Genomic DNA, 27920 nt, shown 5'->3' on the forward strand with positions numbered 1-27920 from the left:
CTTTGAAGATCCCCGCCTTACTGTACCTGGTCCTTTATCTACTCCTACAACACATTCATCTAGTCTTGGAAATATTCATCTACTCTATTAACATTCTCATATAATCTTATAAACAAATTTGTCTACTCTTCTAAAGACTTCCTTTTAGTCTCATAAAACATTCAATTAATCTTATATATATATTCATATACTCTTATGAACAAATTTATCTACTCTTCCAAAGACATTAGTCAACAAGTTCCTATATTACAATGAAGACATTATAAGCACCAAAGTCATTTACATAAATCTTCTTCTGTGGTTTCACTGTACCTGTTGCAAACATATTCATGGTTTCTTATTATACAGATAAGCATTCTTCTGAAGAATATGTCATCGCCAAGGTTTAAAGCCTTCATCTAGTCTCAGGGGCACAACCATATACTGTATTTACAGACATTAACGTTTTGCCGAGAAAAGAATGGACACATACATGTATATTCTGACATACACATCACGACAAGCCGAATGTGAATAACATATCCCAGGCTCTTTGCTGAAGGCTTCCCCAATGAACATTTTATCACCCCCAACATTCTCTTTTAGAATTGCATACCCTGCAAACAGAATGTTGGGTAGCATACAATTTTCGCGGGCCCATCACCTTGCCCGAAGCTGAAAAAAATTCCAAACATGGCAGACATCGTCCGAGTTGCCCGATTCGAATGACTAAATGGCTGGATTACTGTTGAAAGACGGTTTACCAATGCTGGCTTTGACATATTACATTTCGGGTGTTTAGGGAATCGGTGGAAAGCAAAAAGAAGGTAGGGTTTGAGACGGGTTTTTTTTTAGTGAAACTGTCTGTGTGGAAGTCTATTTTGATCGAAGCTGGGCGTTACGGTAGGAACGTCCAGCTTAGCTTTGGGCTAGTCGTCCTTCGATACGTCCATCGTTGTGCCCACCACATCGTTAAGCATGGTTGCAGACAGGACGTTATGCGCTCTGCACACTAGTGGCGAAATGTACTGTTTACATACGAATCTCGCACGTTTCCACCTTTGCCTGTCAACGTATGTATCGATGCTGGTGTGAACGTTTCTTTGACGCCTTTGTTGTCGAGAGAAACCCTTTGATGGTGTCTTGTCGACGGTAACTTGAATGCTGCAGTTTACCGAGACCAGATCTTTCTGCCCGTTGTAACCGTCGTACCTTTCCTGCAGCGTCACGGCCCCGGAATCACATTTCAGCAGGACAATGCTCGTCCCTAAACGGGTCGGGTGACAAGAGTAAACAACTTTCGTGTGAACCCTGGGTCTACAAATTCACCTGATTTAGCACGGTTTGAACACGTTTGGGACGAAACGGACCGACGCTTGAGACGCCAACGAGGTCAGCGTCAACACGTTGACTCAATGGCTTGGGGATCTGGGCGGAGATTCCGCAAGCACTCCTACTTCGTCTCGTGACTTCAATGAGACGGAGACGCACAGGAACACACCCATTACTGACCTTGGCAACCTTCATTTTGACTCTTCCTCCGTCAATGATCTTGAAAACACGTTAGCGACATATGTATGCTTGGGCTTTTATGTCCTACTTTTTTCAATCATATGACTACGAGGAGTCATTAGGAGTCTACATATACTGCGTCGGCTTGTGGCAGGGCGACTCCATGCCGCCAAAGTACTGACGCATCATCCCAAAGACACCAGACATGACACCCCACTCAGTCACATTATAATGACACTGGGGCAACCAGTGCTGAGCGCCCTTTGTTGTCTGCTAATTGACAATAGGTTGTTCTTCAACCACGGATAGAAAAAAGACAGTATGTATACGAATATGGAAGAACAATATATTTGGATCTACGCATAGTTACTTTGTAGAGTGAGTATACATGTATAAGCATCCCAAATGCTAGAGGCATCCACATATAATTTACCATCATTAGAAAGGGTGCAAGCTGATATCTCTACAATATCCCTCCTACCTACCTATAAATATTCCGCTACATCATGGCAAGTGATTTAAGCAAAACTCTTTCACTTATAACCTGGCAAATGCCTTGTGGAAAATGTTCACATAGTCATCATCAAGATTTCCAATCCATTTCTAACAGATTCAATATGACAAATTTATTTACACAGTCTGCAGATCCGGTTTTATTCATCTCAGTGAGGTATTTTTCTGACAATGAAACTCAGGATGTGTTCTTTGGAAACTTTATTATGGTCTTGTTCATCCTGTGAATCATGAACTTTGACTCCTGACTCCCAGGCCCAGTAGAAACTCTTCTGTTTGCAGTCCCTGTGGAGGTAAGAAAATAAAACAGCATCAATCCCAAGCTTTTGGAATGACACAATGGCTTACTGACAAGAAATCATGCTCACTTCCTCTTTCTTAATAAAAGCAAAATTGTTTTAAAAACTGCACCAGAATTCTAGTTTAGACGTATCTTGGGAAAATGTCATTCAGTAACAAAATGATGATTTGGTTTGGGGAGGAGGATGACATCCTACTGGGAAAATGCAAATTAAAAACCGGAAGTAGTTGTTTATGGCCTTAGTTTGCAGCCAAAAATGCACTTTTTGGGCGAATTTTTAGGACAAAATATAGCAATTTGTTACTGTTCGCCTGTTACTTGCCTATCATAATGACTTACAGACAAGACGATGAAACAAGATACTGCACAATTGTGGGACATAACCTATGCAACTGAACAAGATCAGCTGTCCATACAGACTCACCTCACAGAGGCCACAGAGTCAGGTGGGCACTCAAACAATGACTGACGAGTCATTGAATTGTAGAAATACTTTCTGTTCTGAGAATGACTGAATGCCATAAACCATGGGTCTGAAAAAATGAATCAAAGAATCTGTAGAGAATGTTTGTAAAGTCCACCTATTAAATTATTACCACCTCTGTCCAAATTAAAGCATCTAATTATTATAACGTTTCAAGTAATTTGCAAATCCAACCTTCATCATGAACAGAAAGCGTCTAGACAATTGTCTTTGTTTATCTTAGCCATATTTCAAACTTTTACTCACAAAATAAAGTAAATACACTTTAACATATAAGATGTAATTAATACTATTCAATTTATTTCTTGACTTGATTGGTGTTTTATGCTGTACTCAATGCACTAACTCACAGGTTATATTCATGACACTTTACGCTGTACTCAATGCACTAACTCACAGGCTATACTCCTGAAACTTATGCTGTACTCAATGCACTAACTCACAGGCTATATTCACGACACTTTACGCTGTACTCAATGCACTAACTCACAGGCTATATTCTTGACACTTTACGCTGTACTCAATGCACTAACTCACAGGCTATATTCTTGACACTTTATGCTGTACTCAATGCACTAATTCACAGGCTATATTCTTGACACTTTACGCTGTACTCAATGCACTAACTCACAGGCTATATCCTTGACACTTTACGCTGTACTCAATGCACATACTCACAGGCTATATTCTTGACACTTTACGCCATGCTCAATGCACTAACTCACAGGCTATATTCTTGACACTTTACGCTGTACTCAATGCACTAACTCACAGGCTATATTCTTGACACTTTTTCTCACAGACAAAATTAACAGGCTTTGACTCAGAGAATGTGCATGTATTGAATATACTTTAACCCATAATATATAATGAATACACTTTTACTTAGAGATAAAGCAAATTTACTCAAAGACAAACTGTAAATGTCTGACATTCTGCTTTAAAATGACCACTTTTGAAGTCGCATGACCAACCTCATTGTACACTTCTGTCATACCTTTGACAAATTTGATAATGTGAACACCTGCCGGATGAGAAAAGACGCCTTCCTCTGACTGGAAACAAAGTCGCTCTAAACCATGGGAACCTTTGACCTTCTTCATCTCTAACCTGTATAGACATCACGGAAATAGGGAACACTGAGCTAGAGTATGGACCATGAGCCTACTGATCACTGATCAGTAATCTTCTTGATACAACATCTCTGGTCAATAGTATACATTGCTGAGTTGCAAAAGTCACCCGTCTCAAAGCTATTTGTATTTTAGTTCAATTAAATCAAGCGACTGTCTCGGTTTAGAAACACCTGTTTCATATCCACAAAGCTTGTCTGCTAGTCTCAAAGACAAGCAGTTGGCTAACACTATGCTGAAGAAAACTGAAAACCTCAACTAAAACACACTTTCATAACACGGTGATGTTGATATGCAATGTTAAGGAGTGGAAAATCCCAAATGTCACCACTGTCTACTTTTGACATAACTTACTACATGTACATCAATTCTTGGTAACTTTTCTTGTTCATCAGATCCTTTTAGGCCATTAAAACCAGAACAATGTCATTAATAAGACTGAATAAAAGCCGGCCAATAGGGACACGCATTTGATGAGACAATAACCATGTTCACATGTAAACCAGTACCTGTTGAAAATATTGTGGATTTCTTCAAATTTGAACAGGTCTGGAACTTTGACTAGGCAGAGGTTTGGTTTGGTGGGTTTGTTTATGGCCTTTACAAACAAACGCAGTCTGTCTATCCTACAAGAGAACGAAACATCCTTGACTGCATCAAAATGTGACACTATTTCCTTGCTATTGTTTGCCACACTTGAAAGTCCTTTATTCTTTAATAGGCTTTCAGATTAAAGAAATAACGTTTCTAAAAAGCTGGTGCTTTGCCTACAATTTATAATTTGAAAATTTCTTGCTGTTTTTCGCACATCATTTCTATTCTATAACTTGCATGCTATTATACAAATACAAATATTATAAAAATACTGCGTTTCCCACTTTTCCATGTTGCGATAGGCCGGTCTGTATATCTCCTTTTTGGGTCGAAATACTTTATATTTCATTGTTTTATATTCATTGTTTGCTTTACTCCTTTTCCTTCTTAAGCATACGCGAATAATGCATCTGTATCAATAAACACTCAGCCCATGATATGACTGCTACCTCCAGATCATGAGACCTCTATACAATGGGATCAATTGTGCCAACAAATGCTGTTGGAACTAGAACTGTAACTAGAATTCCAATGTAAGTACATTGTAGACAGTCACTGGTAGACCATTGGCTTACTAGTACCTTTCTTGAAATGGCAGGTTCTGTATACATTCTCCACACAAGAAGTACCCATCTAACACATGGACTGTGCATATCTTCCGCTGAGCTCTTGCCTGATTCAACAACAACAACAAACAGCTATGCACATTCTTGAACATGGACAAATGTCATATTTTTTACATATCCACAAGAATGTAGCTGTATCTTCTGTTTGCATGAAGATTTGGGGGAAAATATGTAGAAAGAAAAACACTTGCAGCTGTAATGGACTTGCTGTAAACATAAACCTCCCAATAAAGTAAATTAAAATACTGGCTTTTGACTTTGCTGTCAAAACCGTTCAATTAAAACACAACAATTTGGACAGTATACAACAAACGTGAGTATATTAAGTATCTTAAAACCTTTACCTCTCCCCTGAACTCCTGGCAGACCTCGGCCTCTAACAGCGTGTCTGCTGGGAGCTCAATCCTTGCCTTCAAATCACTGTCCTCAATTTTCCTCCATCTCTTTCCCCCGTCCAGCTCATACTGGAATGTTTGACCTTTCTGCAAACACAAGACCCGTGAGAACACAAGATACAATGGGCAGGATGGACTGCATTCACACACAAGATACATGTGGACTATGGGCAGGATGGACTACATTCACAAACAAAAGATACATGTGGACAATGGGCAGGATGTACTGCATTCACAAACGCAAGATACATGTGGACAATGGGCAGGATGGACTGCATTCACACACAACATACATGTGGACAATGGGCAGGATGGACTACATTCACAAAACCAAGATACGTGGACAATGGGCAGGATGGACTGCATTCACAAACACAAGATACATGTGGACAATGGGCAGGATGGACTACATTTACAAACAAAAGATACATGTGGACAATGGGCAGGATGGACTACATTCACAAACACAAGATACATGTGGACACTGGGCAGGATGAACTACATTTACAAACAAAAGATACATGTGGACAATGGGCAGGATGGACTGCATTCACACACAAGATACATGTGGACAATGGGCAGGATGGACTGCATTCACACACAACATACATGTGGACAATGGGCAGGATGGACAGCATTCACAAACAAAAGATACATGTGGACAATGGGCAGGATGGACTACATTCACAAACACAAGATACACATGGACAATGTACAGGATGGACTGCATTCACACACAAGATACATGTGGACAATGGACAGGATGGACTGCATTCACACACAACATACATGTGGACAATGGGCAGGATGGACAGCATTCACAAACAAAAGATACATGTGGACAATGGGCAGGATGGACTACATTCACAAACAAAAGATACATGTGGACAATGGGCAGGATGGGCTACATTCACAAACACAAGATACACATGGACAATGTACAGGATGGACAGCATTCACACACAAGATACATGTGGACAATGGGCAGGATGGACAGCATTCACAAACAAAAGATACATGTGGACAATGGGCAGGATGGACTACATTCACAAACACAAGATACATGTGGACAATGGGCAGGATGGACTGCATTCACAAACACAAGATACACATGGACAATGGGCAGGATGGACAGCATTCACAAACACAAGACACACCTGGACACTGGGCAGGATGGACTACATTTACAAACAAAAAATACACATGGACAATGGGCAAGATGGACTACATTCACAAACACAAGATACACATGGACAATGGGCAGGATGGACAGCATTCACACACAAGATACATGTGGACAATGGGCAGGATGGACTACATTCACAAACACAAGATACATGTGGACAATGGGCAGGATGGACTACATTCACAAACACAAGATACATGTGGACAATGTGCAGGATGGACTACATTCACTAACACAAGATACACATGGACAATGGGCAGGATGGACAGCATTCACAAACACAAGACACACCTGGACACTGGGCAGGATGGACTACATTTACTAACAAAAAATACACATGGACAATGGGCAAGATGGACTACATTCACAAACACAAGATACACATGGACAATGGGCAGGATAAACAGCATTCACAAACACAAGATACATGTGGACAATGGGCAGGATGGACTACATTCACAAACACAAGATACATGTGGACAATGGGCAGGATGGACTACATTCACAAACACAAGATACATGTGGACAATGGGCAGGATGGACTGCATTCACAAACACAAGACACATGTGGACAATGGGCAGGATGGATTACATTTACAAACACAAGATACATGTGGACAATGGGCAGGATGGACTACATTCACAAACACAAGATACATGTGGACAATGGGCAGGATGGACAGCATTCACAAACACAAGATACATGTGGACAATGGGCATCATGTTACTCAGTTTGGCTTCATACAGACTATTTCATGGGCCATTTGGGCTGTGCACTGATTCAACTACATCCAGTCTGAATGGAGAAATGTAGCAGAAAAGACTAAAGTATGCATGAAAATCCCTTATTGCACTAAGTACCTGAAAGGTAGTAATTATGAAAATAATTACCTGATTATAATTAAACTTACGCATGACCAAGATTAAATTATAGGGATGATGTATGCTAAGTTTCATGGAAACAGGTTCAGTACTTTAGGAGGAGTTCAATGGACAAAATCTGAATGCACTGAAAAGCACTTTTGTGCAATGTCCTAAATAAGAGGAAATTGTGAAAATAATGATTGAAATGTCTATAAACTTCAGCCTTCACCAGCTGATATGATAGGCAAGATGTACGCTAAGTTTCATCGAAATTGGTGCAGTAGTTTGGGAGGAGATGTATGGTAAAAAGCTCTATACATGGAAAAGCACTGTTACACAAAGTCCTAAATGGTCGTAATTATGAAAATAATTACCAATTGCCATTAAACTTAAGAATGCACAACTTCAGATGACAGGCAAGATATATGGTATGTTGCATCAAAATCGGCGCACTAGTTTGGGCGGTGATGCATGAAGAAAATCGTGACTACAGACACATATCCCTAGTCCCAGCAGGAACACACAACACATACCCCTAGTCCCAGCAGGAACACACAACACATACCCCTAGTCCCAGCAGGAACAAACAACACACACCCCTAGTCCTAGCAGGAACACACAACACATACCCCTAGTCCCAGCAGGAACACACAACACATACCCCTAGTCCCAGCAAGAACAAACAATACATACCCCTAGTCCCAGCAGGAACACACAACACATTCCCCTAGTTCCAGCAGGAACAAACAACACACACCCCTAGTCCAATCAGGAACACACAACACATACCTCTAGTCCCAGCAGGGACAAACAACACACACCCCTAGTCCCAGCAGGAGCACACAACACATACCCCTAGTCCCAGCAGGAACAAACAACACACACCCCTAGTCCCAGCAGGAACACACAATACACACCCCTAGTCCCAGCAGGAACACACAACACATACCCCTAGTCCAAGCAGGAACACACAACACTTACCCCTAGTCCAAGCAGGAACACACAACACATACCCCTAGTCCCAGCAGGAACACACAACACATACCCCTAGTCCCAGCAGGAACAAACAACACATACCCCTAGTCCCAGCAGGAACACACAACACATACCCCTAGTCCCAACAGGAACAAACAACACACACCCCTAGTCCAATCAGGAACACACAACACATACATCTGGTCCCAGCAGGAACAAACAACACACACCCCTAGTCCCAGCAGGAGCACACAACACATACCTCTAGTCCCAGCAGGAACAAACAACACACACCCCTAGTCCCAGCAGGAACAAACAACACATACCCCTAGTCCAAGCAGGAACACACAACACATACCCCTAGTCCAAGAAGGAACACCCGTTTTCTGTCACAGGAAACCATACACCTGTAGTCAAACACACTGTTGATCTTCTCCAGACTCTTGGGGGTGAGTGGTTCACATAAAACTTCAGCATCACTCTCTGAGCACTGTCAGGATAAAAAACAAAGACATAAACGCGTACTAAAAGTTAGAAAAACAATGAACTGACCTACTAAAAATTAAACCAACCATCAAAAAAGTGTTGGTTTAATCACGGTCTCGGAGAGGGAAGTTTGAGATTCTATAGCACAAAACATTCTTGAATACAGTAGTAAACATCAATCCTTCAATCAGTTATGAACATCTATCTACAAGCACGTACTTGTACATAGTACCCTGAAATCCTGAAGCAACCCTGCTAACTTTTATAAATACTCAGTAACAATGAAGTTTTTCCTGATGATGGCCAAAATGTTGAATCACAGTGAAGCTTTGAGAGTAACACTGATTGTGTATTATGTGTCATTGTAGATCAGCTACAACTGTAACTGTAAAACCCAAATGAAAAGGTATGCTTCATTAACATTTGCGATGCCTTAATATCATTTTTAATCTGGTTTGCAAAAGATGTTGTAATAACCAAATAATCTATGGCACTGGAGGCCTTGTGTGTGTAATCTCACCATCATCAGATGTCTGAATTTCTCGGCTGCACTCTCCCTGGCAGGTGTCGTTCTAACCTTGTCTGGCACCTAAAAAATAACATAAAATGTCTTTCCTGAATTTTACACTACAAACACCACAAACATTGCTAAAGCTCTCTGTTCCCAGTGTTGCCCTTAATAAAAGAAAAGACCTCTGAAAATCGAAGAAGGCGTCACTAAGTTGACCACTTAAAACTGTGCATAAACATACTTTCATTAAATTTTTTTCATTAAATTTTTTTTAGATTTTTGTGAAGAGAGTTAAAGGCGCTCAAACATTTGACTTCTAAGGCGTGCTTTATGGACCATACCATCAGAGGTTGGGAACATTTGGCTTCTAAGGCGTGCTTTATGGACCATACCATCAGAGGTTGGGAACATTTGACTTTTAAGGCATGCTTTATGGACCATACGATCATAGGTTAGGAACATTTGACTTCTAAGGGCGTGCTTTATGGACCATACCATCAGAGGTTAGGAACATTTGACTTCTAAGGCGTGCTTTATGGACCATACCATCAGAGGTTGGGAACATTTGGCTTCTAAGGCGTGCTTTATGGACCATACCTCAGAGGTTGGGAACATTTGACTTTTAAGGCATGCTTTATGGACCATACGATCAGAGGTTAGGAACATTTGACTTCTAAGGCGTGCTTTATGGACCATACCATCAGAGGTTAGGAACATTTGGCTTCTAAGGTGGGCTTTATGGACCATACCATCAGAGGTTAGGAACATTTGACTTCTAAGGTGGGCTTTATTGACCATACCATCAGAGTTTGTTAACTCTGACGTCACAGAAAGTTTATCCAAGTCAAATCACAACACTGAATGTTGGAATAACTCGTGAGTGAAAGATTACTGAAATAATGTTACTAAAAATTCCTTCCTTCTGGGGAACATCAGGAAAAAAGGTGATCAGTTCCTATCTGCCGTCAGTACGGCTAATAAAGCTCACCCAAAATTTTTCAAACATTTTAATGCCTTTAAACACTCTCAATAAAAATGAAAGTATTTTTACGCATAGTTTTCAGCTGTCTTCATGATGAGCCTTCCTTTGTATTATAGTTATATGTAAAGTATCCTTGATGATGGATTACTTTGTATTTTAGCTTTCCTTTACTTGAACATTAATGCAGTTGTCATTATTGTTAGGTAATATATGTAAAGTATCCTTGATGATGGATTACTTTGTATTTTAGCTTTCCTTACTTGAACATTAATGCAGTTGTCATTATTGTTAGGTAATATATGTAAAGTATCCTTGATGATGGATTACTTTGTATTTTAGCTTTCCTTTACTTGAACATTAATGCAGTTGTCATTATTGTTAGGTAATATATGTAAAGTATCCTTGATGATGGGATTACTTTGTATTTTAGCTTTCCTTTACTTGAACATTAATGCAGTTGTCATTATTGTTAGGTAATATATGTAAAGTATCCTTGATGACGGATTATTTCAAGGCTATTTTCCATTTTTACCTTCCATTTTTTCAGACAAGCATCTCGCGTTTCCTTCTGCCTAACTTCATGAAGATTCCTGAATGAAAAAAAAAGTGTATACTCAGTAGACATTGATTTATTTAATTCTCTGATTGGAATTTTACACATCTGTCTGAAAATATTACTGTGGCTGTGGTTGTCCATCACAAAAATGACTTTCACATTTCACCGCAATATTACTGTCTCCTGCTTATGGATACCATTGTGCAATGGCTTGTACTCTGCCAGGGTTGCTGCAGACATTTCACAACAGAAGAACACTACTTCATAACCAAATCATAATACAATAATTCCTCACTATTACATCACAAAAATGACAAAATCTGACGACTAGTATTGCAACATTTAAACGATGAAGGTAGGTCAGATATTTCCAATCACACTGGAATCAACAAAAATTCAAAAATCCAATGAGCCATGCCATCATGTTTTAATATGCCTATGGAGAACTTACTATTAATGCATTCACAACAGCCCACCCATTAACTAACTGGTAGTTCATTTAGCTCACAACTAGTATATGGCAAGTATTACCACATTCACAACAGCCCCACCCATTAACCAACTGGTAGTTTATTTTGCTCAAAACTAGTATATGGCAAGTATTACCACATTCACAACAGCCCCACCCATTAACCAACTGGTAGTTTATTTTGCTCAAACTAGTATATGGCAAGTATTACCGCATTCACAACAGCCCCACCCATTAACCAACTGGTAGTTTATTTTGCTCAAAACTAGTATATGGCAAGTATTACTGCATTCACAACAGCCCCATCCATTAACCAACTGGTAGTTTATTTTGCTCAAAACTAGTATATGGCAAGTATTACTGCATTCACAACAGCCCCATCCATTAACCAACTGGTAGTTCATTTTGCTCAAAACTAGTATATGGCAAGTATTACTGCATTCACAACAGCCCCACCCATTAACCAACTGGTAGTTTATTTTGCTCAAAACTAGTATATGGCAAGTATTACCGCATTCACAACAGCCCCACCCATTAACCAACTGGTAGTTTATTTTGCTCAAAACTAGTATATGGCAAGTATTACTGCATTCACAACAGCCCCACCCATTAACCAACTGGTAGTTTATTTTGCTCAAAACTAGTATATGGCAAGTATTACCACATTCACAACAGCCCCACCCATTAACCAACTGGTAGTTTATTTTGCTCAAAACTAGTATATGGCAAGTATTACCACATTCACAACAGCCCCACCCATTAACCAACTGGTAGTTCATTTTGCTCAAAACTAGTATATGGCAAGTATTACTGCATTCACAACAGCCCCACCCATTAACCAACAGGAAGTTCATTTTGCTCAAAACTAGTATATGGCAAGTATTACCACATTCACAACAGCCCCACCCATTAACCAACTGGTAGTTCATTTTGCTCAAAACTAGTATATGACAAGTATTACTGCATTCACAACAGCCCCACCCATTAACCAACTGGTAGTTTATTTTGCTCAAAACTAGTATATGGCAAGTATTACCACATTCACAACAGCCCCACCCATTAACCAACTGGATGTTCATTTTGGTTAAAACTAGTATATGGCAATTTATGGCATATCAGATTGCAGGTTGTTCATTTGGTTCAACACTTGTATGTAGCAGCTGTGAGAAAGAAGAAAGACACCAACAAAAAACCCTCCAGAATACCTGGTAAGCCTTGACAACTCATTTTACATCCAACATCAAACACCAAGACAGCCTTCTCCTGCCATAAGCAAGAGCATGCGTCATAATATAGAAAGGTTCTTTGCTCTGAGAGAAAAAAACTAAAATCTTACGGATTTTGTGCAAATGCTTGAATTTTCCTCAGATTCCGCACTTGCTTCCTGGCTATTCTGATGAGATGGAATAGAAAACATGTAGAAGCATGTGAAATAAAAAATAAAAGGGCATAAAGAAATATTGAGTGGGCATACAAAAATGGGCCGTACTTTGATGCTGCATTGCTCCATTAACTTTGGTCAAACCCTTTCAAACTGTAGACATTCAAATGGCATGATTTTGTTAACATACTGACCAATTTTCAAGATCTTAGCCTGAGTAGTCTGTACACAGGGTTAAAATGAAAACATAGCCTCCAAAACGCACGTTCCAGTGACCCACACTGAATCACCTGACAGGTGTCATGAGTAGAGCATGTGCTGCACCTGTGTCACACGCGTCAATCAAGTGTCATCTGGAAAAATTGTCTGGCTCTAGTGTCAGAGAGACCCTTCAGTAGAAAGGCAAAAGTTTAGCTGTATCAAGATGGTTTTCTCCTCGGTGGACAAGGAATTGATCACCTTTTCAATTAAAACAAGGTAGAACATCATTTTGAAATGTCCAGAACATGCTGTTTTGACTATTTTGATTTTAGTCCCATGAACAGAAATCTTAAAGGATGAAATTGAAATTTGGTCTGTATACTTAGAACATAATGGCTTTTGAGTATGTAAATTTTTAGAAGCTGACGTAAGAGGGTTTCAGAGATATTGAGCATCAAAGTACGGCCCATTTTTTTATGCCCACCCCATATACGCTATTTATTAGTAGACAGCTACTATATCCATGAACCAAAGCTTTCATTCAACAGTAACATCTTTTCTGTATTACAATGACACAGTCTTCTTTGGACTCAATGTGATGGTAAGAAACATGTCATGGAAATTTTGGCCTCACAGACAGTTTCAAAGACACAGGCAGTCAGGCAATAAATCCACCATGCAATCTCTCCAGTCTCTGCTTGATGGCAGTCATTTCAGAGAATCATATGACCATCACCACACAAGAACCTAACAAGTAAGTAAAAATATGTAACAGCATGCTGATTTCTGATGTAAATATCTTAACAAACTGAGAAAAAAAATCCAAGAATGTTGATTGGACATGAAAGCTATCTATTTGGGACATTTATCAGAAAATTATCACAAAGCCTGCTACAGCCTTAAAACACCAATCCTGTGATAACTATGATCGTGACAGATGAGCGTCACGTGTTAAAATCACGTACTTTTCATTGGAGAGAAAGATGTAGTTGTAGAATTCCTCATCAATCGAAATGACATCTGCTGGCACAACTTCTGAAACATCATGTTTAGATGTTGACAGTGAAAATTTGTTGAGATCTTTGTTGATTTCATTCATGTAACTGAGCACTGCTGATCTGTCTTCTCTACAACCTTTACACACTATGTACCTGTGAAACAGAAGCACAGAGGTATACGTATGTTTCATCTTCCAAGACTGAATGATAATCAAGGTAATACAAACATGGCTGCCAGGTTTGCAAAATTCGCCAAACCAAAAAGCTTACAGTATACTTGCTGAAAGTAAGGGCTCTGACCAATCAAAATACAATAAAACTTGATCTACTCACACAATGATATCTCAAATTAAATCCACAAAGCAATATATCACTAAATATTAATAACAGCTGCCTTACAGAGTTAAAGCCTCTGTCTAGCTACTGATCCACGAGATCACAAGTTTCAATCCCGCTCCTAAAACTCTGATTACGGCTTTAAGTTAGGAGTTTCCACAGGTACAGGTACCTAGCAAAGACGATGGTTTACTCAGGTGTCCTGTACCTATAAAACACCGATCAAATACAGTAAAGAAATAAATCAATTACTACCAGCTTTGCAATGTGATGTACATACCTCTCTGAGTTAGCAGGGCGACTTGTCACAGGCTTGTATATGCTAACTTGATCAAACACTCGATACATTAGGTAAACCAGGCCAACGCTGAATGGTGTGAACAGATCAAACAACTTACACACAAAGTGTCCACCTGTAGGAAAAGGTAACACACACACGTCAAATGGAAAACTTACATGTATTAAATTCATTTTGAACGACACAAACCAAATACCACATAAATGAGAAATTATAAAAAAGAACACAAGGCAAATCTCTGTTTTACAAAATGAATGCTTTCTTAATATTTACTGTCAAACTAAGAAAGTTTATACACAGTGGTCCATGTGTACAGTATATTTAGTACTTTCACAAATATTTAACTATCAGTATTTGTATATAATTATATGCACTTGTTACCTGTTCTGAGAATGGACACAGCAACTAGAAAATGACACAGTTAAAGAACTTGTTACCTGTTCTTAGAATGGACAAAGTAACTAGAAAATGACACAGTTAAAACACTTGTTACCTCATCTGAGAATGGACAAAGCAACTAGAAACTGAAACAGTTAAAGAACTTGTTACCTGTTCTGAGAATGGACAAAGCAACTAGAAACTGAAACAGTTAAAGAACTTGTTACCTGTTCGGAGAATGGACAAAGCAACCAGAAACTGACACAGGTAAAGCTGTTTTGATAAAATCTCTTGGATATTTTCTGATCCTTCTACAGAAAACCCCTGCAAGTAAACCATGAATCACAAAATTGTTAAATTAGTGAATACCGACACAAATTACCCATACACATATATTTCTCCACTATCAGAACAATCTCTAAAGGATGAGGAGCACTTACTTCAGCTCAGGCTTGTACAAAGTGATATGGCTCAATATCGCTCCCCGCCCCCCCCCCCCCCCACCAAACTCCACACCCCACCTTCCAATTTTCAGACTGCTTTCTAATCTTTCGTTTACATGCAGTGAACAACTATTCACATGAAGGCATGCAAACCCTAAATTACAAAGTTGTGAGCTTCAGTTCCATTTGTGTCGTCATTTGTTTCGGTGTCAAGATTGTAGTTTCACAGTCAGAAATCAAGCCGGCAGCCATGACAGAGGGAAGCCCTAACACCTGTATTATTGGATTCTCCTGATCACTGTCGTCTATTTAACATTTCATACATGGGCAGAGTTTTCAGTGAGTGCAGAGGTAAACAGATATGTCAGATAATGAGAACGGAGTGAATGGGTAATGCTGACTATAAACTACTCTATTACAGGATGGTTTAAACGGTTAAAATTAGAGGCAGGTTGTGATTGAAGTCGCCTGCACCCATTATTGGAGCCTTTATTACAACTAACATAAACTACCACCTGCTTCAAAAATGAGTCCCAGAACAAAGACTGGAATTGAAATTTTACGTGCACCAACTTACTCCATCTGCCATCATCATGTGAACACCTTTGCCATCAGTATTCGCCAGGACAAACTTAGCAAACTCTGCCTGATTGTCTGTCCTGAACACATCCCCATCTCCTTCCGCTCCTCCCACTCCTGAATAACAAATAACCGATCATCGCACGTTATGCATTTCAACACATCTACATGTTGTTGTGAAGCTTGACAGTCTGACACTCACTTAATGTAATGGGTGTGATCATGCAATGGGTGTGATCATGTAATGGGTGTGATTATGCAATGGGTGTGATCATGTAATGGGTGTGATTATGCAATGGGTGTGATCATGTAATGGGTGTGATTATGCAATGGGTGTGATCATGTAATGGGTGTGATTATGCAATGGGTGTGATCATGTAATGGGTATGATCATGTAATGGGTATGATCATGTAATGGGTATGATCATGTAATGGGTATGATCATGTAATGGGTGTGATTATGCAATGGGTATGATCATGTACTAGGCATGATCATGTACTGGACTTGATCATTCAACATTTCCTGGCATCCATGCTAGTTGTTGAGCGCTATTTGCTTTATTTAATTGATTGAAGAGTTTCTGAAAGGATGCATGAAACCGGTATGATGTTGTGATGAAACCCACGACCATCCCCAGGTTGCTGATAGACCTTCCCACTTATGGCTGGAGAGGAAACCAGCATGAGCTTGACTTGAACTCACAGTGACCGCATTGGTGAGAGGCTCCTGCGTCATTATGCTGCGCTCGCGTGCCAACATACCACGGAGGCCCTCCCCCTAACACATAAAATTACAAAATAGCTTCCCTTACAGACAAGAGGTGTACACCTCAGTGTGAGGTATAGATGAGGTGTATATGGGGTGTACGCCTCATGTACACTTTAGTTTGAGGTGTAGATGAGGTGTACACCTGATCTATATTATCTGAGGTGTACTGTACCTCAAGTACACCTCAGCCATATACCTATATCTCAGACGTACAAGCCTTTGTCTCACTTGTCATGACTTGTCATTCAGTGTGCAAATATTGAGCGCGGATATATTTGCCCCTGATTATTCCAAAATGGTTGCCCTGAACAGGGTGCATATGGGGCCTAGGAGAAACACGAGTTAACCAGAGTTTTGAGTGGGGGCGAAAAGGAGTAGCACTAAATTTTGATCAAGCAGCTAGAAAGCCTCATGAAAATGTATATCACTGTTGTTGTTGTACTTCAGCTGGGATTTACAGATACTGTTAGCAAAGAATAGCAAGCACTTACCAACTTACTTAAATTTATCTATAATTTATACAGCCAACATCTAAGTGTTTTGAGCTTGTTTTCCACCTTGCCTATGAGCATGTACCTCAACTATACCTCAGGCATCATATTTTTTACCTAACAGTTACAGAGTATACCTCCACTGAGGTGTACTGTAGGTGTACTTGAGGTACTAATTTGCATAATTGGCAGTACCTCAAATACACCTTCCATACACCTCAGATACATCTCAAATATACCTTAGACACACCTCAGTTCAGATATGCTACACCCCAATGATACACCTCAGATGTACCTTAAGTATACCTCTAGTACAACTTACATGTACAAGGGTAAGGGTTCTCAGGAAAAAAATGAATGTAAATTACAATTTTAATAAGGCCCCAGCAGTCAGTCTGGAAATTAAGCGGCTATGATGTCCTCAATGTCAATAACTCTCAAAACAACTATGTTGGGTGGAGCCTGAAATTTGAGGTGCTAAGCCGGTGCCGCGATCAAAGTATATTCCTCAATGATGTCCCTTCGAAATATTTCTGACCACTGAAGAAAAATATGCATAAAATAGAGGGGTTAAAAATAAATATAAAACATACCTCAAAAATGACATTTTTTGGCATTTCTTTCTTCATTTTGGTTAAAACCAAACTTGTTGTTTAATAATAACTTTTCACGTCTGTGAATGGAGAGCTTGAGATGTTGTATGTTGACATTTTCCCTCAGCACACAAACTTACCGTAATGAGTCTCAAACATCTCACTGGGACCTGCCAGAAACTCCTCCAGCTTGAAGTCATTACTTTTCCTCAGCGTCAACCCAAACCCTTTAGACTTTCCTTTGGTCCGCCACAGGACATACTCACTAAAGCCCCCAGGCCCGGCACACACGTCAGCAAAGTACAACAGCTCATTTCTCCCTACTAGAGGCTCCTACATTAACAATGGCCATACATGAACACATTTATGCATCTTTCACGTTCTTAACTATATAATTGTAAGGACTATCTCAGGCATGTCAGTGAGCAATAATATTGCAGCTATGATTCTATCAGAAGTACACTACGAGAAATGCCATAAATCAATCTAATAAGACACAACCGTTATATATTTCAAATACAGTAACAGTTAAATGAGGAACCCAATATTAAAGGATAGGCTGACATCTGACCAAACAAGGTGTGGCTTGTGATATCCAATGACAGTGGCTTAAATGAGGAACCCAATATTAAAGGATAGGCTGACATCTGACCAAACAAGGTGTGACGTGTGACCTCCAATGACAGTGGCTTAAATGAGGAACCCAATATTAAAGGATAGGCTGACATCTGACCAAACAAGGTGTGACGTGTGACCTCCAATGACAGTGACTAAAATGAGGAACCCAATATTAAAGGATAGGCTGACATCTGACCAAACAAGGTGTGGCTTGTGACATCCAATGACAGTGGCTTAAATGAGGAACCCAATATTAAAGGATAGGCTGACATCTGACCAAACAAGGTGTGACGTGTGACCTCCATAGACAGTGGCTAAAATGAAGAACCCAATATTAAAGGATAGGCTGACATCTGACCAAACAAGGTGTGACGTGTGACCTCCAATGACAGTGGCTTACATGAGGAACCCAATAATGAAGGATAGGCTGACACCTGACCAAAAGTGTGACTTGGGAGCTCCACTGACAGTGGCTTACATGAAAAACTCAGTATTAAAGGACAGGATCAAAAGAGTGACTTTTAAAGCCGCTTTTTGCTGCTGGAAATAACAAATGACTGAACTCAACATGATGAAACAAACATCCCACCAAACATACAATAATATGAACCAAGATGTATGTGAAAATCCAGGTTAATCCACTTATCAGACTGAAGGTTACTATGAAACAAAGTCCTACCCCAGTTTTCTTGACAGGGTTTGTAAACATGAAGTCCAGAACCTCATCCATATTTGCCATCTTCATGGCAGCTCTGAAAATTTTATAAACAGTTATATTTGAGGAATTGTGTTCATGTGCAACAACAACATAAGATGTTAACAGGGCCGCGGCCGATTCCACCATGACATTTCTGACTTAAGTCCCAATTTAAAACGTTGTCACGATGTTCACAATGTTGTAACAAACTAAGTTCTAAAATCATGTCAAATTTTGACTCAAGTCAAAACTGACTTTGTAGAATTGGACCCTGTACATATGTACACATGTAAACGAACAGGATAACAAAATATACACAAATATACAGATCATCTGGGTAAGGGATCAATACGCTTAGTTAATCTCCACTTATTCTTACAAGCTAAAACTGAAAACAACACTTAAAACTAGAATCCGAATGTCCGAAATATCCCTTTCCATTCCTCAACATTTTCAAGAATAAAAGAAAGAATATGGAAAAAATAAAAACATTATAATCAAACTGTCATTATTATTAACATGTAGATGTTTTCATGATGTAAAAGATATACACAAAGGTGCAGAGAAATTGGTTTATCCACAAAATCTGTCTACCTTAAATACATTATTGTATTAAGTACCTCAAATGGAGTAATTGTGAAAATAGTTACCAGATAGTAATTTAATTTTAGCATGCTTAAGTTTACACAACAGGGAAGCTGTATACACAGTTTCATGGAAATAGCTTCAGTACCTTAGTAAAAAGAGTTGTATGGTCAAAATCTGAATACATGGAAAAGCATTATTTCATAAAGTCCTAAATTGGGGGTAATTATAAAAATCTCTGCCCCTCCCCTTAACATACTTTTGAGCTTTACTACACTTATTTATTTACTTAAATACTGCCAACTAAACCTGCAGAATGACATGCATGTGACTATAGTTTACTTCCTAAGGTACTTTACTAAATTATTTTTATAATAACAATTCTCTAAAAGCTTGTTTATAAAAGCAAATGGCTGTGAGTAACCTGTTCTGGAAGAAGACTCCTCGGATGGTTTCATATGGGTTGGACTTTGTACGAGCTCTCCTCATTTCCTCAGGGTGCAACTGATCAAAAACACTCTGTACCAAGACATGTGGAAAACCAATATAAATACCTGTGGCCATTGACACAATGCTTTCTCTTGTTTCTGAATATCACATAAGGACATAAATACAAAGCTTGCATAGCTGTACAGAGAAAAATGTGAAAAAAGTACAGAGGTTTGAGACTGTAAAAGCAAGGGAAGGTATACATTCAACAGAGATAACCTACTTCTTCATGTAACTTAATTATTCATGTAACATACTGATTCAAGGATTATTCTTTAGTCTGAGAATTCTTACTTCCTATCAATACACAATGTTTTTCAGACCAAGTCTGAAACTCTTTAAAAAACCAAGAGAAAACATCACCAGCAACTGTCATTTGTATTCAAGGAGTTATAACCACAAAACCCACCTTGTTGTTGAGTACCTCTTTCAATGTTTTCTCAGTACAGTATTGTGTCTCATCAGATATGTCCAGCTTTTTCTATAAAACAAACATCAAATAATATAATGTGTTGCTTAGCAATGAGTGAGATACACATACAGAATATGTGCAATCAATCTGACACTGAAATTATTTTGAGCTAGTGTTTTAGTTAAAGTTTTCATCATTTAATCTAAGTCTTTCCACAGTTCGAGTACGGTGTTTTACCTTTGGTTTTTCAAGCAACACATTCTAACTGATTAATCCACCTTATAGGGCCACATGACTTTTTGTCAAGTATAAGTAATAATTCCTATAAAAAAAGATGAAGTCTTCAAAAGTATCATTTCAGACCTTTAGGTGTTACTGAAAGCACGCTTTACACAACAAACTTTTGATGAAATAGAGTAAATAGCTTGGTGTTGGTGGAGAGTATCCACAGAGCTTGGTGTTGGTGGAGAGTATCCACAGAGCTTGGTGGTGGTGGAGAGTATCCATAGAGCTTGGTGTTGGTGGAGAGTATCCACAGGGCTTGGTGCTGGTGGACAGTATCCACAGAGCTTGGTGTTGGTGGAGAGTATCCACAGAGCTTGGTGTTGGTGGACAGTATCCACAGAGCTTGGTGTTGGTGGACAGTATCCATAGAGCTTGGTGTTGGTGGACAGTATCCATAGAGCTTGGTGTTGGTGGAGAGTATCCACAGAGCTTGGTTTTGGTGGACACTATCCACAGAGCTTGGTGTTGGTGGAGAGTATCCACAGAGCTTGGTGTTGGTGGAGAGTATTCACAGGGCTTGGTGCTGGTGGACAGTATCCACAGAGCTTGGTGTTGGTGGAGAGTATCCATAGAGCTTGGTGTTGGTGGAGAGTATCCACAGAGCTTGGTGTTGGTGGACAGTATCCACAGGGCTTGGTGCTGGTGGACAGTATCCACAGAGCTTGGTGTTGGTGGAGAGTATCCACAGAGCTTGGTTTTGGTGGACAGTATCCACAGGGCTTGGTGCTGGTGGGCAGTATCCACAGAGCTTGGTGTTGGTGGAGAGTATCCATAGAGCTTGGTGTTGGTGGACAGTATCCACAGGGCTTGGTGTTGGTGGACAGTATCCACAGAGCTTGGTGTTGGTGGAGAGTATCCACAGAGCTTGGTGTTGGTGGACAGTATCCACAGGGCTTGGTGCTGGTGGACAGTATCCACAGAGCTTGGTGCTGGTGGACAGTATCCACAGAGCTTGGTGTTGGTGGACAGTATCCACAGGGCTTGGTGTTGGTGGACAGTATCCACAGAGCTTGGTGTTGGTGGTAGTTACATGTAAACGAGGACATATACACCTTCAGTATCCGCGTCCCATCTGATTCCACGTATGTAAGAGAACAAGTGTTCTCAGTGTATGAATTGGTGACTACATGTATAAGAGGACAAATGTTTACCTCTCATATAACCTGGAGACTACATGTGTAAGAGAACAGGGGTCTATCTCTCCTGTGATCTGGAGATTACACAAGTAAGGGGACAAGTGTTTATCTCTCATATGACCTGGGCACTACATGTGTAAGACGGCAAATGTTTACCTCTCCCATGACCTGGAGACTGCATGAGTAAGAGGACAAGTGTTTACCTCTCCTATGATCTGGGGACTACATGTGTAAGAAGATCAGTGTTTCCCTCTCCTATGACTGGGGCATTACATGTGTAAGAGAACAAGTGTTTACCTCTCCCATGACCTGGAGACCACATGAGTAAAACTACGAGTGTTTACCTCTCCTGTCACCTGGAAACTACATGTGTAAGGGGACAAGTGTTTGCCCCTCCTATGATCTGGGGACTACATGTGTAAGAGGACAAGTGTTTACCTCTCCTATGACCTGGGCACTCCATGTGTAAGAGGACAAGTGTTTGCCCCTCCTATGATCTGGGGACTACATGAGTAAGAGGACAAGTGTTTACCTCTCCTATGACCTGGGCACTCCATGTGTAAGAGGACAAGTGTTTGCCCCTCCTATGATCTGGGGACTACATGAGTAAGAGGACAAGTGTTTACCTCTCCTATCACTTTCCACTGTCTCAAAGTATCCAGGTCAGGCACCGGCTGCTCACAGGGAGGTAACCATTCCACCTCCTCATCAATCACAATCTGAAAGCAAATCCCACAAACCATGCTTTACATTCACATATCTATACATGTACTGACACATAGTACACATAGGGATGTTCACAGTCTGAATGTACGACAATCTCTGGACTGAGCTTATTACTCCATTATGGAACACATTTGAAAAACAAAAATCCTACGGCACTTTATGTGGCCCTATATGGGAGGCCCCGACTCTTTTATATACCTCATCTTTAGTGAAGTCCCATTCCACGTCCTCAGCATCTAACTGGGCAATGGTAAAACCCAGACCTCGCCTACCTCGTTGCTTTGAGGCCTCCACAATGTTCACACGACCTTGACGGTTTTTACCCAAACCTTCTCCTTTTCTGTAACCCATTTTAGCCTGACATAGAAAAGAGGAACGTTATACAATTACATAAGTGAACATAGGACAATAAAATTTCAATGTCATTTTCATCCTCCAATAATTGCATACATCAAAATTATCTTCCTCACAGTGTTCTACTTCACGCACAGTACTGTATATGCCCTGAAATAAAGGTCATTAAATATTACTTTTTGGTCTGAAACTCACATTATTTTTCAGTGAGATATCATTCAACTTTCTGTCATAACTTAAAAACAAAAATGAATAATCCATTCAGGTCAAATCTTATAAACTGTAACAAGCACATGGACTTGTAAACCACAGGTAAAATATTAAATAAGGTTCACCGGATCGACCAGTGAAAACTATGCCTAAAATTACTTTCACTAATGTTTTTAGAATTTTTTTAAAGAGTATTAAAGGCATTGAAATGTTTGAATTTCATGGTGGACTTTATTGGCCAAACTGACTGTGTAGGACCTCTGAAGTCCCGTCACCATTTTTTCTTTATGTTCAGGAAATAAATTTTTGAGAACATTATTTCAGTAATCCTTTCCTCATGGGTGAAGAGAGCTATTCCAACATTCATGTTATGTTTAGAGTTGGAAAAGCTTCCTGTGACGTTTGAGTTCTTAATCACTGGTAGTATTGTCCACAAAGGCCACTTTAGTTATTCAAATGTTTAAATGCCTTCAACTTTCATCAAAATAATTATAAAAAAATATATGAAAGTATTTTTATGCAAAGTTTTAAGTGATCTATCAAGTGATGCCTACTTCAATTTAGAGCGCTCTTTTCTATTAATTCTGTGGAATTCTTTGATTTTGTGTCTCCTACCAGTGAAGCTTCATTCAAACATCTATAAATCTTCACCCTTTTCACCCACTAAAGCACTGTTTTCTGTGGGATTTATGCATACAGTTATTATGAAAATGATGCTAAAAATGACTTGTGTAATTAAAGATGTTACCTTCATAAAACTGTGCAGAGTATTTTTCTCCTCCCCATAATTTGGTCAGAATGTTTCAAAATATTTGTTGCAGAGGCAGTTGAAGAATAAGACTAAGTGAAAAGACTTAAAATATTGTCTTGGACTGTAATTCTGAACCTGGGATATATAGCATTGGCATAGATTCACTCCAGTATAGCATGCCATGACTAAACTACATATACTCTAGGGACACTTCCATAGTGTTCAAGGTAGTCCCCCTTGCAACCGCTTAAAGAATTGAAGGTAGAAAATGTATTGCTTTGATGGGATAACCTCTACCTGATTAAAATATCAACAAGACTTAATCCCAATGTTAAAAGAGCATTATATTTTCAGAAGAGTTACTTGTAACAATCACAGTAAAGAAGCCGAGATTGAATAGTGTATCAGTATCCAGCCTGTGGTGAGACTCTGGAATGGTAGTGGATGGTCACAAATTCACCTAGAAGGTATCAAGATCTAGTTTTGATAAACCGCTAGCAAAATCTTAGTTTCAAATGATACATATGTGATCAACAGCCTTTACGTAAGCATAATCTTTATGCCTGCTTCAACATCTTTTACCATCATTTTTGCAGCGAAATCATTGTATTCTGGCATTCCTTTCACGCTCTTTCCTTCCGACTCGGCATGTAAATCCTCAGTGGGAGATTGTGCCGTCTCATCATATCGACACATCTTGGCCGGAGGGGAAAACCCCTCCCCACCACTGCTGGCATCAGAGTGACTACTGCCATAATATGGCGTGGCCCTCTTCAGTGGGGATAAACTGCCCACAGGGAGGGCCTTCGGTGCTGACTTGTCAGCTCTATGCTTAGGGCCATGCCCAGGCAGCTGCCCACTTCGTTGTTGACCCCTGTCTGCACTATCACTGCTATAGTATCCACATGGTTGAGGGTCATTTTCAATGCTGGCATCAGAGTCTACAAATAATGACAGTGTAATGATCATTACGCATGTATACACACCCTTAAAAACAGTTTGTATGATGCTTAAACCTTTCATACTATTTCTTAGCTCCTCAAACCTGTTTTAGGTTTTCAGCCAAACAACTGATCAAAGATATACATTTGCTGTTTAAACAAAGATTGAACCTTTTATTCAAAAAACCTATCTCCACTCTTTCTTCCATATTTCAAAAAGCCACAATTCATTCACTAAGAGGCACATACATGCATGGATCACTTGATTTATAACTTTGTGTGTTTCCTTAGGCCCATGTCAGGTACCATTTTATCATAAATTAACATTCCAGAATAAGCCAGAAGATGCTCATCCCTGCTGGGGACAATATAAGACACTAATGTTGTATAAATGCCCTCATGGAGTCTTCCGCGAGCAATTCCACACAATAAATTTTTATTATGGATAGTTCAACATTTTGTTATTATTATTGCTTGTTTTCTGGCCTAACCCTACATGAGGGTTCAAAACCGCCTGGATCAGTGCACAATGGACTTAAATCTTTAATTCCATGAATGTATTCAGAACTGTCCCAAAAGAGACAATGCTTGAAATTCCCCATGAGGCAATGTTTGTGTAAGATGGCGATTTCATGAAGTATCAAGGGAATAAGGGATGAAAGATACTTTACAGTCAACTGTGACACTTCAGGACGAGTCATGGAATGTGGGTCTGGAGAAGTGCAGGAATATGACCAGTGTAATTGGGAACACTGCCCATCAAGCTGGTCCATGTGGTGCACTCTACCTTGTTTTCTGTAATATGTCACTGCTTCTGTTAAGTTGTGATTGCAAAGCTATGAGATAGTTCACATTCACAAGCACTAACAGTATAACAGCAGAGAATTCAGACATGATTGTGGTGAACCAAGAAAATAGCTGAAATTTACTATCATAGCCCAAAAACGCCTTCCATCCGCAACCCCCATGATGCACATCTTTGTGGCACAACTCGCAGAAAGCCAAACTGGTGGATGTTATCTTCCTCATGAATTTTCCCACGTATTCCCCTTCGACCTTCCGTTCAAGCCAATTCCACCTCCAGATGTTTTTCAACCCCTTGTCCACTGTACGCGCATCAAAATCTTTATCTGATCGATCCACGATACTGCGAGACGTTGCCGCCATTTTTGACCGGGCTGGCTCTGCTTCTGCCTTCGAATAATGGTATCTTGTTCCCGATTGGTTGAAACAGTTCGGCTTAATGAAACACACGATCTGACTGGACAATAGACTCCATTCAGATAACATTATAACCTCCGTCAATGCCAGATTTCGGTAGCCATGCATCGGCAAATTGACAGAATCTTCGACTTTATTTTGAGGAAATAAATCGGAACTTTACAAAATGTTACTACACAGAAAAAAAAAAAAACGGAAAACAGGTAAATTAATCGAAACTGATCAAAGAGAAAGTGGAAAAAAAGGTGTTTCTGTAATTTTCTGTATTTTCTGAATTTTTTGTAATCTCGCCCATTTAATTTATATTGCAAACGGTCATAGAAGGCCTGCGAGGGATTCTCCAGGAATTGCATGAAAGTAAGAATGTGGACGACAAATAATGTTTAAGTGTAACGCTAGCATCGGGAACACATTAACTCCAGAGATTAAATTTTCAACAAATCATTACAAGTCATTACAACAATAACCGAAAACACACCACAGTTGAACTAAACTAGCATCAGTCATTATCATGACCTCTTCACAAATATTTCTATAGGTATGTCTCAAAACATTCACGACTTTCTATTTACACGATACGTTGTTGTTGTTGTTTTACTTAGTATGTTTTACAACCCATACACATCCGCAGCTTATGTACGAACCTGAAAGCGACAACCTTTGCGACTGAAAGCTCATGTTTATCTTCACATTACTGACAGAGAGAAAATCTTCACAATCTACATCACCGTAGGTACAGCTGACAAAGAAAAGCCTTGTTAGCGGGCAATTGTAAGACTCAAAACTGAAAGTAACTGCAATCTCGAATAATGACTAACAGGATAATGCCTCCTTCACATCTGGAAACCGAAATAAGAAGGGAGACTACTCTCAATTCGAAACCATTAAACCACTCAAATTTTGAAGATACATAGCTCGTTACAATCTGCTTCTTGTTATGCAAACTTGTAAAAGCTGTTTTTCCCCAAGGCCTTTTGTTGTACATTACATTATGACAAGAAAGTAACAATAATCTTTTGAGAAAATAGATGTGGAACTGACTGGCTTCCACAGCCAGAAAATGCCAGGCAACTGAACAATAAATTTAAAGTAATTTTTTACAGATATAGAGTTTTTATGGCTAAACTACAGATAAAACATTGTTATAAATAGAGAAGTCTATATTGACTGCCACAGAAGTTTGTTGTTCTTTTCGTTGAATCCTTAGAATGCATGTAATGTGCCTCCTTGTTGCAGGACGGATTTCCAACGCTCTTTTGTCTAGTGCTGCTTCACTGAGACGCCTTACTGAAGGCAAGTAAGCCAACCCGCCCAAGCCATTATATTGATACGGGCCAACCAGTTGTTGCACTATCCCCTTCATGCTGAACGCCAAGCGAGGAAGTTATAGCTTCCTCTTTTAAGATCTTACGTGTGACCCAGGACTGACCCTGGATCTACCGATCCCGAAGCAGACGCTCTA

At 39.6% G+C, this 27920-nt stretch overlaps 1 protein-coding gene across 1 annotated transcript; it reads right to left on the reverse strand.

The window, feature by feature from the left end:
- Positions 1 to 1796: 1796 nt before the first annotated feature.
- On the reverse strand, positions 1797 to 27254 carry LOC135468019 (cap-specific mRNA (nucleoside-2'-O-)-methyltransferase 1-like). Its single transcript, XM_064746022.1, has 22 exons — positions 27103 to 27254; positions 24879 to 25237; positions 23180 to 23338; positions 22882 to 22974; positions 20832 to 20903; positions 20358 to 20452; positions 19331 to 19403; positions 18174 to 18366; positions 16179 to 16297; positions 15386 to 15482; positions 14763 to 14895; positions 14114 to 14299; positions 12903 to 12959; positions 11074 to 11131; positions 9569 to 9637; positions 8921 to 9052; positions 5487 to 5624; positions 5098 to 5189; positions 4432 to 4548; positions 3787 to 3899; positions 2730 to 2838; positions 1797 to 2289 (listed from the first exon to the last, which is right to left on the reverse strand). The coding sequence occupies exons 1-22, from the start codon at positions 27134 to 27136 to the stop codon at positions 2154 to 2156; spliced, it is 2634 nt and encodes an 877-aa protein (XP_064602092.1). The 5' UTR covers positions 27137 to 27254; the 3' UTR covers positions 1797 to 2153.
- Between the last annotated feature and the right edge of the window lie 666 nt (positions 27255 to 27920).

The sequence above is a fragment of the Liolophura sinensis genome, chromosome 6 (assembly GCF_032854445.1).
Source record: "Liolophura sinensis isolate JHLJ2023 chromosome 6, CUHK_Ljap_v2, whole genome shotgun sequence".
Taxonomy (NCBI): domain Eukaryota; kingdom Metazoa; phylum Mollusca; class Polyplacophora; order Chitonida; family Chitonidae; genus Liolophura; species Liolophura sinensis.